General features: G+C 41.2%; 1 protein-coding gene across 5 annotated transcripts in view; it reads right to left on the bottom strand.

Moving 5' to 3' along the window:
* MDN1 (midasin AAA ATPase 1) overlaps positions 1-13,970 on the bottom strand; it is a 149,542-nt gene that overhangs the window by 116,122 nt on the left and 19,450 nt on the right. For all 5 annotated transcript variants that reach the window (XM_037131204.2, XM_053664765.1, XM_053664766.1 and 2 more), the window contains exons 4-9: positions 13,570-13,677; positions 13,297-13,489; positions 10,401-10,643; positions 10,040-10,171; positions 6,104-6,207; positions 4,549-4,663 (exon numbers count right to left, since the gene is read on the bottom strand). In XM_037131204.2, coding sequence (XP_036987099.2) covers positions 4,549-4,663; positions 6,104-6,207; positions 10,040-10,171; positions 10,401-10,643; positions 13,297-13,489; positions 13,570-13,677 — 895 coding nt within the window. The remainder of the gene's footprint in view (positions 1-4,548; positions 4,664-6,103; positions 6,208-10,039; positions 10,172-10,400; positions 10,644-13,296; positions 13,490-13,569; positions 13,678-13,970) is intronic.

Here is a 13,970-nt window from a genome sequence, read left to right as displayed (position 1 = left end):
GAACTAGAGTGAGGTGAGAAACTATCAAGTGCAAAATAGGCTATAGAATTATAAAATCACACTGGCAGGCAGGGCTTCTTAGAGATTACATGAGCAAGCTTTTTCTAGTTTTTTTGTGAACTAGATACCTTGAAAACCCTGCTAATAAACATCTAAAATGCTAGACAAAATATTTGGAAAGATTGTCTCATGTCACTTACCTAAAAACTGACACTAAGAAAGAGCAAAGCACGCTTCTTCCAATGCCTAAATAATCCCTGACAATGCTTTATTTACCACTCTCCAAGATAAAGCACTGGAGAATGGGAAGCTTTCCAAGAGAAGAGGTAGATACAAAGGGAGGTGACGGTTTAGCAGAATAAAGTGAAGTACTGCTTAACAATCAAGGATAACCAGCGATACTACAAAGTGAATCATAAAATCCATAAAACCATTCATCTCGAGTGTCCGGAGGACTTCCGCCAAGATGGAGGTATAGGTGGATGTGCCGTGCCTTCTCACACAACCAAGTTTAGGGACAACTAAATATTAGCAACAGAAAACGCAACCAGAACACAGAAAATTGAACTTTTCGGAAGTCCGTTAACAACAAATTCTTCAGCCTGACCGGTAAGGGGCAAAACCAGCGGCTGGTGAGGGGTTGCACAGGAGGACTCAGTCAGACGGACTCAGGCGCGGAATCCAGACGCGCGAATCCAGGCGCAGGGTTGGACCTAGTGAGCGACCGAGCGAGCCACCAGGTGAGCGACTGTGGAGGAGACAGGGGGGAAGCGGTGCTGCGTGTTGACTGTGGTCGCCTATTTGTGCTCGAGCGGACAGGCGAGGGAGTGGGCGGTTGCGGCAGTAGAGGGCGCCGCCATTTCCCCGCTCTGATCCCCGCTCTGACCACGCCCCCACATACAGCGTCACAACCCAGTGACCTGGGAGTCCAAGGCGCCGCTTCTCACACTTAAAGGGCCAGAACAGACCAAAAATGTCGCAAATTCTCAAAGTCCCTGAGCCCATAGATCTAAGCGATGAAGAAATAGCAAAACTCTCAAACGCACAGTTTAAAACACTGGTGATCAGGATCCTCACAGAACTGGTTGATTATAGCCACAAATTAGAGAAACATATGAAGGCGAAACTAATTCAATAGCGATGAAAAGGAAACTGGGACTCAAATCAATGGAGTGGACCAGAAGAAAGCAAATAATGGCCAAACAGAAAAGAGCGAAGAAGCAAGAATTCAAAGAAATGAGGAGAGTCTTAGGAACCTCCAGGACATCTTTAAACGCTCCAATATCCGAATTATAGGGGTACCAGAAGGGGGAAAGGAACAGCCACCAGTGGAAAACTTATTTGAACAAATAATAAAGGAGAATTTCCCCAATCTGGCAAAGGAAATAGACTTCAGGGAAATCCAGGAAGCTCAGAGAGTCCCAAAGAAGTTGGACCCAAGAAGGAACACACCAAGGCACATCATCATTACATTAGGCAAAATTATAATGAAGGAGAGAATCCTAGAAGCAGCAAGAGCTAAGGGGATAGTCACCTACAAAGGAGTTCCCAACAGACTGTAAGCAGATTTCTCAAAAAAGACCTTACAAGCAAGAAGGGGCTGGAAAGAGGTATTTCAAGTCATGAAATCCAAAGACCTACAACCAAGATTGCTCTATCCAGCAAAACTTTCATTTAGAATGGAAGGACAGATAAGGTGCTTCTCAGATAAGATCAAATTCAAGGAGTTCATCGTCACCAAGCCCTTATTATATGAAATGTTAAAGGGACTTATCTAAGAAAAAGAAGTTAAAGAAACATGAACAGTGAAAGGACAACAAACTCACAGTATTAACAACCACACCTAAAACGAAAGCAAACTAAAAGGACAGCTAGATCAGGAGTGGAAACATAGAAATGAAGATCTCAAGGAGGGTTAGCAACAGGGGAGTGGGAGGAGGAGATGGGGGGAGAAGGTACAGAAAATAAGTAGCACAGACAGTAGATAGAAAATAGATGGGGGGGGCAAGAATAGCATGGGAAATATAGAATCTAAAGGACTTGAGACACATGGTCATAAACTAAAGGGGGGTAATGGTGGGGATGGGGGGTAGGGTGGAGGGGAATGAAGGGGGAATAGAACAACGGTAACAGCATAATCAATTAAAAAATAAATAAATAAATAAATAAATAAACCATTCATCTCGATTTTCATTAACATCAGGGTCAAAATGTGCACTGAAGTGTTAAATGTAAAGGATAATTAAGTTACAAGTCAACTTAGTAGAAAGATTGTTTGGGGACAACTGGGGCAACAAATATGGTCTCAGAATTAAATGGTACCAAGGAATTACTGTTTTCGCTGGGTACAGTAATGTTACTGTGATAATATATGAAAATACCCTTATATTTTGGGAGATACATGAAAGTATTTGGAGATAAAATGTTATGGGGTTTGCTCTTAAATATATTACCAAATAAAAAAATACTAGATAAAGTTAATACAGTAAAATGTTAGCATATTGCACTTCCAGCCAAGATGGAGGCCAGGTAGACACACTGTGCCTCTTCACACAACCAAAATAAGGACAACCACCATTTAGAAATAAAATAACCAGAACTGACAGAAAATTGAACTGTAAGTCGGACAACAAAGGAGATAAAATAGACACATTCATCCAGCTGGGTAGGTGGGGCAAAGTCAGGCAGTCAGGTGGAGAGGTGTCAAGGCACCCCGCACCCCGGGCAAGCAAGACAGCAGCGGGCAGACCCTGGGCGCTGAGTGGCAATAGGCAGACCCAGCGAAGCAGTGACTGTGAGGCAAGGCACTGCATGCAAGGTGGCTAGATGACCAGGTGGTCCCACATTCGTGTGTAGAATAACCAGGCGAAACTGGGGAAATGAGACCACGCAACCCAGGTCCTGGCACCAGAAAATAAAGCCTAAAAGCACCAAATGAAAATACCTGTGGGGGTGGAGGTGCTGGGAGAGGCTCCCAGACTCACAGGAGAGTTTGTTAGAGAGACCCACAGGGTTCTAGAAAGTACACAAGCCCACTCACACGGAACCAGCACCAGTAGGGCCCAGTTTGCTTGGGAGAAGCAGCAGAAGGGACTGAAATCCAGAAGAGAGTGGAGCAAGTGCTATTTTTCCCTCTCTGATCCTGCCCCCACATACAGCATCACAACCCAGCCACTGGGTTGACCCACCCTGGTGAACACCAGGTGTTCATACTTAACAGGAGCGAACAGACCAAAACATTATGGCTCAAACAGAAGAACAAATCAAAGATCCAGAGTCAATACTTCTAAGCAACCAAGAAGTAGCCAATCTATCAGATGCACAGTTCAAATACTGGTAATCAGGATGCTCACAGAACTGGCTGATTTTGGTCGCAAATAAGATGAAAAAATGAAGGCTACACTAAGTGAAATGAATGAAAATGCACAGGGAACCAATAGTGATGGGAAGAAAACTGGGACTCAAATCAATGGAGTGGACCAGAAGGAAGAAAGAACAACCAACAGAAAAGGATGAAGAAACAAGAATTCAAAAAAAAATGAGAGGCTTAGGAACCTCCAACACATCTCTAAATGCTCCAACATCCGAATTATAGGGATACCGGAAGGGGAGGAGGAACAGCCACAAGTGGAACACTTATTTGAACAAATAATGAAGGAGAACTTCCCCAATCTGGCAAAGGAAATAGACTTCCAGGAAGTCCAGGAAGCTTAGAGAGTCCCAAAGAAGTTGGACCCAAGGATGAACACACCAAGGCACATCCTAAGTACATTAGCTAAGATTGAAATGAAGGAGAGAATCCTATAAGCAGCAAGAGATAAGGGGACAGTCACTTACAAAGGAGTTCCCATCAGCTGATTTCTCAAAAGAGACCTTGCAGGCAAGAAGGGCTTTTCATGACTTTACAAGTTGTGAAAGGCAAGGACCTACATCCAAGATTGCTCTATCCAGCAAAGCTTTCATTTACAATGGCAGGGCAGATAAAATGCTTCTCAGATAAGGCAAAGTTAAAGGAGTTCATTATCACCAAGTACTTCTTTTATGAAATGTGAAAGAGACTTATCTAAGAAAAAGATAAAAAACATGTACAGCAAAATGACAGCAAACTCACAATGATTAACAACCACACCTAAAACAAGAACAAAAACAAACTAAGCAAACAACTAGAAGTGGGAGGAGGAGAGGGGGGAAAAGGAACAGAATAAGTAGAATAGATGGTAGCTACAAAATAGACAGGGGGAGGGCAAGAGTAGTGTGGGAAATGTAGAAGCTAAAGAATTTAAGACACATGGACATGAAGTAAAGGGGGGAATGTGGATGGGAGATGGTGTGCAGGGTGAAGGGGAATGAAGAGGGAGAAATGGGACAACTGTAATAGGATAATCAATAAAATATATTTTTAAAAATGTTAGCATATTAACTTTTAACACCTTAGGTTAATGAATATTTGGGGGATTTATTACATTACTTCCTCTATATTTAAGTCTGGAACTTTTAATAATGAAAAGCAAAAAAGAAAAGTATCAGTATTTTCTAATAACCACATACCTCACTCAGTTCTGTCTTATCCATGTTATCCAGGTGAATTTTGGTCCAATATTTGTCTAGCAGTGTAGCATGACTATTTAGTGGTCGATACCAATTTCCTCCACAACTCAAGAGTCTGTGTTTTAAAATAAAAAAAAGAGTCACACAAAATTCCCAATTTTAATCTTGAATTACAGCCCTGGTTATCTCTTGCTAGACATTGTCTCACATATAATAGAACTCACATCCCTTCTGGTACCAGATACCACTATGTTCGGCTTCTAGGGCAGAAAACAAATTAAAGGCTGTCAACTGACCTAAGTTTGAATCTTTTCTAAGGGGGCGTAAAACAGCTTTAATCAAGTGATTTTCAAGTCACTGCAAATGATTGTATTAGGTATTCAGATCTCAACAACATGCTTCTCTTCCTTAGGTCCTAATTTCAGGAAAGAGAAAGGCCTACAGCATTCAAGTCCACTGCTTATTCCCAAAAGCAACATATCCAAAATCATTAAAAAATTTCTGGAGAAGGAATACTCATGAAACATATACTCCGGGCAAGCCACAAACTTAAACCAAAGCCGTATGATTTAAGCCTCACAACTGGCCCAAGGGGAGCGTTCTCTTCTTTTCTCCTAACACGTAAGGGAGAGAACAGTGCCCTGGCTCACTCAACCATGAACACAAATGGCAGAGCCAAGAACTGAATTCGAGTTTGCCTGACATCTTTCTATGATGTTCCAGGACTTTCTGGGGAATGTACCTAGCAAAAAATAACCACTACCTCTTTAAGTAAAATCAGGCTCTATTAAAACTAACAGGACCTTGCAAGGTGTTTCTTGAGAACTGTTAGGTTAGTGCCACATCCCGTGTAGGAATGACTATCCACTGAGGTATAATAAACACTAATATAATCAGTAAACATAATGTGACCTTAGTGTCACTCCTGGGAATTTAAACAGCTTGGAGAAGCTGTAAAGGTCTAGACTAGCAGCAGGAAGTAAACCACTGCCTTTGTGTTATTATAAACCGCAAACAGGAACATATACTAAGTTTGCTTAGGTATCAGTCTCTTGTTGATGCTTATATTCAACTGAAATCTGTATGCCATTATCACCATCATCCTGGTCAGCCACTAGTTGGGCACTTACTATGTGGCAGGTCTTAATGCAAGTTGTTTCACTTCAACTTTACAACTTAAGTTGTAAAGTAGGTACTGCAACCAGACAAACAAGATACACATACAGGTACAAAGTAATAGCAGCTGGACTCAAACCCAGAGCTATCTGTAATAGTCTCACCTCTGGTAATTTTTGAAAGCATGAAAAGAAGGTAAAGTTTTTTTAACTGTTTACTTATTCATAAATCGGGGGGCAAACCCCTTATTTTCTAAATTAATTATCTCCATTAAAAGTAGTTGGGAATGAGCAGGATGGATCTGTCATCAGTTCTAACTAACCTTGCTTAAAGTCAGCCCAGAGAACTCTATTCCAGGACTTCTGGACCCAGCACTCCAGCATGTAGACTTATGAGGAAGAGGCTCCACAGTGGGAATAGAAAGGTTAATGCAACATACCTTCTGGTTGCAAAGAACTGAAATCCAGGAGCCACTTTTAGACAGTCACCTCGGCCAGGAATCAAGAGCTCTCCATTCTCCAAGAGAGGGATCAGTACAGAAACCTAAATCACAAAACCCACCAATAAAGCTATTAGGACAAAGTAATAAAACAAAACAAAAACCAAATAAAAAACACTCGCTCTCCAAATAATGAACATTGAAAGAAACTCCAGTTCTTATAGCATGAACTGGGATCAAAGGGCAGGTGAGTGAAGCTGGGCCACCTACACTCCAGCAGAACAATTTATTCATTCAACACTCATCTAGCGCCTGCTATGGACCAGAACCAAGCAAAACACTAAAAATCCAGACATGACTGAGGCTTTACACCTAGTGTCTAATGGGAGATAGTCACGCAAAGCACCAGACGGCAGGACCAGTGTGACTCCAGGGATGTACAAAGCAACAGTGGAGAGAGCGAGTGGCTGTAAATCAGCATGGAGTGGTGAAGAAGCAGGGCAATGAAGCTGTCCCAGAGGAAATGGCACTCGGTCTTAAAGTAGGAGCAGGAAATTAGCCAGGTTTGGTGGGAGTGAAATGCACATTACACTCTAGGCAAAATATTCAAATGGATAAAAAATATATATATCGAAGAGTGGGGCATGAGGGGATTCAGTTATGGTTAGGGCAGAATGCGCATATGAAGTAGTGGAAAAATGCAAGGCTTCTAGATAGATGAGAAAGGGCCTCCTGTGTTAAGGAATTTGAGTTTTTTCATGAGTTATGGAGAGGATTTTAGCCTGTCAGAAAACATTACATTTTTTATTTTAGAAAACCAACTGTGTAACACCATAGAAGAGAAACTAAATGGAAATAGCCTGGAGCAAAAGATGTGAAACAGAACACTAGTCAGGTAAGAAAGGTTAAGAGAAACAAAAGCAAGAAAAGGAAAAAAAAAAAAAGAAGAAGCCCTGTGCTAAGGCAGTAGGACAGGAGAAAAGAGAATAGAGAGATGGGGAAAAAGTCTAAGCAATGTAACACTGAATGAGAGACTAGAAGAGAGAGACATCAAACTTCTGGCTTGGTAACCGCAGAACAGAAAAGGCTGTTTTGTGTTTCGAGGAAGAGCAGACAAATTCCATTTTGGACAACTTGAACTTGCACAGGCTTAGGAACATCCAACTAGAGATATTTCAAGAAAAGTGTGGACTACACATATGCATCTAAAGGTTTTGTGGACCGCTCTGCCTGGTTTCAGGAACTGTAACTACCCCTGTGGCTAAGGATGAACGAGTGATCTCCAGAATGCAAGCCACAGGAGACAAAGCTCGTCTCTGGTAGCAAGTGCTGCCTCAGTTTCCTCTCCCTGCCCCCAAAGCATGGTCGGATGGTCAGACAGGTGAAACCCCTCTGAGGAGGGGCAACCTAGGCCAGACACGATCACTTGGGAGGCCACCATGGAAAAACTCGGGGGGCTGCAACAAAGAGGAAGCAATGGACCCTTGCCCCCCAGCTATTCTGACATAGCCATGGCCTCTGGGAGAAGTGTTTCCTGGCTCTAATCCACTTAAGCCTGAATACCTGATGCAAAGGGGTGCAGCTCCTTGAGGGGAAAATCTGACATCACAAAGAATTCCTGAAAAACCTGGGAAACCTGCTCTGCTAAGAGTGCTTTCATTCATATGTTAAGGGTCCAAGCAGGAAACCCTAAAGTTTCTGCAAAACTTCCTTCCTGACAGACACTGACTCAGACTAAGCCCTCAGATTTCTTTGAAATGTTATCTACTGTTTGATCCTTGCCACCTGTATTCCTATTACAACCCAATAAAGGCCCCTGGAGTAAGGGGTTCACCACCTTTTCCCCCCCGTGAGAAACTGGCCACTGCTCAAGGCCCTTCCCTTTTGAGGGACTGGCCACCTCTCCTCCCAAGCAGATCATGTCTTGGTAGTGTTTTCTTTCAACTGTGGTGGGCAGGGGGACTTGCGGGAAAAGTCACCCCCACATAAAGAAACCTGAGTTCATAGGGGAAGTTTGAAAAGAAACAAAAAGCCAATAAAGAGGGTTCAAAAACATCGGACATAACTTTCATTATTTCATTCATGGCTAAAAACTGAAAAGAAAGCCCAAAATAACATAGGGGCAACTGCAAGATAACTCCATAATTTAAAACTAAAAAATTTATTAATTAAAAAATCAACCTGAAGGAGAGCTGTAAAAGCTGCCTTAAAATACTGACTTGGCCAAAAAGTTCTTTTTCCCCTGAAAGATGGCTCTAGTAGCAATTGTCTTTAACTTCACTCAAAACAATTTTGTTAGATTAGACTACACTGTGACAGCTGTCATATTGGCATGCATTTAAAAAAATGTCAAAACTGGTGAATTTTTTTGTAGCCATTTTAATATTGAAGATGGGAGGGAAAAAGTAATCTTTTCAGCATATTAGGCTTTATTATTTCAAGAAAGGTAAAAGACGCAACTGAAATGCATAAAAAATTTGTGTAGTATTTGGAGAAGGTGCTGTGACAGATCAAATGTAGCCCTGCCTGGTGTGGGCTCAGTGGACTTAGTACCAGCCTGCGAACCAAAGGGTTGCCAGTTCGCTTCCCAGTCAGGGCACATGCCAGGCCAGGCTCAGCTGCAGGCCAGGTCCCTGACTGGGGGTGTGCAAGAGGCAACTATGCATTGATGTTTATCTCCCTCTTTCTCCCTCCCTTTCCCTTTCTCTAAAAATAAATAAAACCCTTTTTTAAAAAAGTGTCAAAAGTGGTTTGTGAAGTTTCATGCTGCAGATTTCTCTCTGGGCAATGCTCCACAATTGGTTGGGTACACCAGATGAGGGTGACAGCAACCAAATCGAGATGTTAATTGAGAACAATCCACACTATACAATCTGGGAGATGGATGACATACTCAAAATATCCAAATCAATAAAGTTACTGGTGAAAATGAAAAGCGTGTCTTTTGTTTTCTGGAAAAACCACACGGACTTTTTAGCCAATCCAATATTAGGTGAGTCCTGACTGGTGTGGCTCAGCAGCTTGGGTGTTTTTCTGAAAACCAAAAGGTCACCATTTCGACTCCCAGTCGGGACACGTGTCTGGGTAGCAGGCCGGGTGTCCAGTTGAGGGTGTGTCAGAGGCAACCAATAGATGTTTCTGTCCCTTTTTTTCCTCTTCTCTAAAAATAAATAAATAAAATCTGGCCTGGCAGGTATGGATCAGTGCACTGAGCGCCAAACTACAGACCAAAGGGCCACCAGTTCAATTCCCAGTGAGGGCACAAGGCCAGGTTGCAGGCTGGGTCCCCAGTTGGGGGCAGGTAAGAGGCAACTTTGATCAGTGTTTCTCTCCCTTTCTCATTTCTTTCCCTTCTTTATAAAATTAATAAAGTACTTTTAATAAGTAAAAGATTTTAAAAACTTAGCTGAGAAGTTCTGGAAACAACTAAATAATAATCAAGGAATCCAGGCATGTTTTCTAAGTAAACACATCTTCACTATAATGATAACTGTGTTTAAATCAACTGAGTAACACAACTTCTGAAAACTTCTATTAACAGAAGGGGAACTATCTGCACAAAATGTAGCTCAAAGTACAGGAATTTTCTGATGTTTAGCAGACACTGCCAAAAGAAGATCAAGACAGACATCTTCAGTTACCACAGGCCTTGAATCTTACTCATCAAAGAATTTCCTCAGCTCAACTTTTGTAAAATTGGTCACATATTCAACTACTAAATGAAACAGTACAAGCGAAATTGTATCAATTTTCTATCAAGTAAGAAATCACCAAGTAATTCAGGAGCTCAAACCAGATTAGGAAGGCAATTGTGAATGATTTTCTTACAACATATCTCTAATCAAACACCTATGTTTAAATCATTCCCTAGAATCACTACTAACAAAATGCTCTTCAAAGACAGAAAATTAGCGATTAATTAGAGAAACCACATACCACATCTAAGGGGGCATAGTCAATATCCTCCAATAGGATCCAGTGTCCCTTTGTGGCCGCCTGTGTCAGGGTGCCAGGCTGCCACACAAACTCTCCCGGGACATCTGTGCAGCGATACATTCCCAGCAGCATCTGCAGAAAGAGGATAAAGTAACTACTCAAATCACACAATCACATACCTGAGATGCCAGTGCTATATGGTTTGATTAATTCCATTAAACTTCTATAGGGATATAAGCAAGCACTTGTGGTTTTTAGAGCTTGGTTTCATCAGTTATGAAAGACCAGTAACTATTCTCATAAACCCTTAGAGAAACAGTATTTTAATGCAAATATTTACAAGCATGCTAATCCCAATTACCTTACTGTCGGTCTGATCTCCAAGCTGGACTTTGAGAAGCTGAGGAGGCTTCTTTCTACCTGTCATTGCAGCTAAGTGTTCAACTAAGGAAGTTTTGCCGCATCCTATGGGTCCTTCCAACAACACAGCATTCTGAGAAGCCACAGCCATAGCCAGGGTCTGAAGATTTTTGCAGACTGACTCAACCAGCACATAAGACCTAAAGGTCAGCTCCTGTTCACGAGAAGAATTCCAATTACTAGCCTAAGGAGGCAAGGGAGAAATAAAAGGCATGTCAAAAATGTGTCCTTTATCCAAAAGGCACAGATTGATTACATTTATACAACAATGCTTCCACTGACCTTTACATAAACCTCTACCAATAAATTAGTAGTATCAGAAGCATATAACAGTAAGTATGTTATTCAAAGTAAGATTCTAACCTTTTTATTTTCTTTCTTTCTCCCTCAACCCCTGCCTTGGCAGGAGGAAGGAAAAAATTCACTAACAAATTTAAGAAAAAGTCTTCCAAAGTTTAGAAAGCCAAAAAAGGTAACACACAGGGGATGGGACATAGCACGACTGGATTATTTTATCTATTTTCCTTCCTCCTGCCATATTCTAGGATTTCACATTTAAGATCAAGAATGTACACAACAGCCCTGGCTGGTGTAGATCGGTGGATTGAGCACGGGCCTGGGAACCAGAGCATCGAGGTTCAATTCCCAGTCAGGGCACATGCCTAGATTGCACGCCAGTTCCCAGCAGGGGATGCAGGAGAGGCAATAATACACTGATATTTCTCTCCCTCTCTCCTTTGCTTCCCCACTAAAGATAAATAAATAAAATCTTAAAGAAAAAAAAACAGGAATGTACACAACAATCCTAGCTGGGCAACTCAGTTGGTTAGAGCATTGTCCCAACATACCAAGGCTGCAGTGTTCATTTCTCAGTGAGGGCACATGCAAAAATCAACCAATGAATGAATAAATAAGTGAAACAAATTAAAGTTACTCTTTCTCAAAAAAAAAAAAGTACACAATACATTTCTAAGACAATCAGGTAAATGTGGACACAGAATACATTTTATATTATAAAATTATTAAAGTTTTATCAGGTATAATAATATGGGTTTTTAAGTGCTTTTCTTCTATATATATGTATTAAAATATTTAGATACAAACCATCTGGGAGTTGCTTTAAAAATAATATGGTACAGAGTAAGTATGCAGAAATATAAATGAAACATAATTGATCATGCATTTATAATCACTGAAGATGACTGATAAGCAGATACACAGGGATCATTACATCATTTCTATTTTGGAATGTGTTTGACATTTTCCACTAAAAAAAGTTAAAAATTTAAAATAATGTACCCGGTATATTTTACTGGTACAGAGTTTCAGTTTTCCAAGATAAGAAGTTCTGGAGTTTGCAAAACAATGTGAATATACTTAACACCACAAACATATACACTTAAAAATGTTCAGGATGATAAATGTTATGTGTATTGTACCACAATTAAAAACAATTTTGCCTTCGCTGGTATGGCTCAGTGGGTTGAGTGCTGGCCTGCGACTGAAATGGTTGCCGGTTCAATAACCAGTCACAACACATGTCTGTTGCAGGCCAGGTTCCCAGCTGGGGGCGTTCGAGAGGCAACTGATTAATGCTTCTCTTGCACATCGATGTTTCTCCTCCCTTGCTCTCTCTCTAGAAATAAATAAATAAAACAATTTTTAAAATATTTTATTTATTTATTTAAGTAATAATGTGCATAATATAATACAAGGAAAAATGATCTCTTGAAAAAGTAAAATGATTAACTTTTAAGGAATAGTAATTTTCCAAACATGGCCACTCACCTAAAGATATGTGAGGACGAAATACAATGCAGGACTGAAAGTTCTTTGCAACTTTCTGAAGACTGATTACTCTAGGAATTTAGCAGGTGGGCTGGGCCATAGTACCATTCTGCACCCTACCCTGGTGTCCTGCCACTGCTGCCCAGCAATAAGCCCATCCCAACCAGAACCCTTCACTATATTAAAATTCTAACGCTCCAAACACATCTATATTAGGAGTGTGGTTAAAGAGGGGAGGAAGGTGTTTTAGTGAATGGAGTGAATCACAGGGGCTCTGGAAGTGCTGGTGCCTTAGTGCTGGTTACACAGGTATATTCAGTTTATGTATAATCACTTAAGACACGTGCTTTTTTATATGTATACTGTACTTCATTTTTTTAAATTGTACTACCCAATGACAAACCTAAGGTTCAAGGAATGACCCAGAACTTGTTCCAAGGTGAAAAACTGAGTAAGTCTGACCAAAATGCCAACTGATTAAAGACTTCTGGGGGTACAGAAAGTGACTGGCTCCCAATGGTTCCAGATTATGAACTACGAACCTTTCCAAAGTATGGTCTGGAGCCACATTCTTGGAAAGGTCATTTCATACTGCAGGGGGAAGCTCTGTACAGATTCCAGCCTTCCCCACCACAAAGAGAAAACTCTCATAAAAAGAGGCGGCTGGGACTGAGACCTGGGCCTAGCTCTGTGTCTGCCAAAGCACCAAGGGTGTCTGAGCAAGTCTGCCTGCCTCTGTTTTACATAAATATCATAACACAACACACACCACCCAACTTCACACAGCTGTCGCAGCGAATAATAGAGAGGACATATGAAAGTGCTTTGCTAAAGGTGAGAGCATCATACCAGCATTGTTACTGTTTCTAATTTAACATTAAAGAGGAACAAAAAGAAAATAAGATAGGCAGAGCCCTGAGTAAATTTCTCTTAATCTATCTTCTGTAAATGGAATAGCAATATGGCAAACTCGATTTGGCTCGGCTCTGCGCTGTAAGTGTTTAGGAGGGAGAAAGGAACACACACCCTTCCTACGGATGCCAACATACCTGCTCTCCAAGGGTTGATGGCTGCCCTGGCAGCACCACACCACAGACAGCGGTCACCCTGGAGGACAGGTCAGCTGAAACAAGGTGTCCCTGTAAGTACTGCAGTTCCTTCTCCTTACGCCACAGAGAAGCTTCTGGATTGGCTAAAACCAAGGCCTTCTCCAAGTCCTGTAGCTGGGCCTCTTCCAGTAACCTGAGTGAAATGAGGATCTCATCAATGACTTCAATCCAGAGTGAAGCTGCATCAACACCTCCAGAAATATTCCCGCTTACCTCAACCTGAAATGGATGAGTTCCTCACTATTAAAAATCTTCTTAAGGAATGATAATTTGTGCTCTTCATTCATACAAGTTACCACAGCAAGACAATGGGCTGTGTACCTGGAGAAAATCAAAGTATATAAACTTACGGCCTGTGGATGATTCTAAAGAAAAAAGAAAACTTGCTAGCCAACTGAGGGGTAAGAAAAGAAAATCTTACAGAATTAACATAACACATTTAAGTGAAAATATCAATCAGGCATAATGAATTCATTTACAGAACATGAAAAAGGTGAAACTCCACTCACATCATCTCATTTTCCTCTCATGTGATTATAGATTAAAGAAAGGGAGTAAGAACACAAAAGGCACCAGCACAAAGATAACAAACATTAAATGGTTTCCTTCCCCTC

This window comes from Artibeus jamaicensis, unplaced genomic scaffold, assembly GCF_021234435.1.
Source record: "Artibeus jamaicensis isolate MK-2021 breed Jamaican fruit bat unplaced genomic scaffold, CSHL_Jam_final contig_387, whole genome shotgun sequence".
NCBI lineage: Eukaryota > Metazoa > Chordata > Mammalia > Chiroptera > Phyllostomidae > Artibeus > Artibeus jamaicensis.
This window is presented reverse-complemented; position numbering and strand designations above follow the sequence as displayed.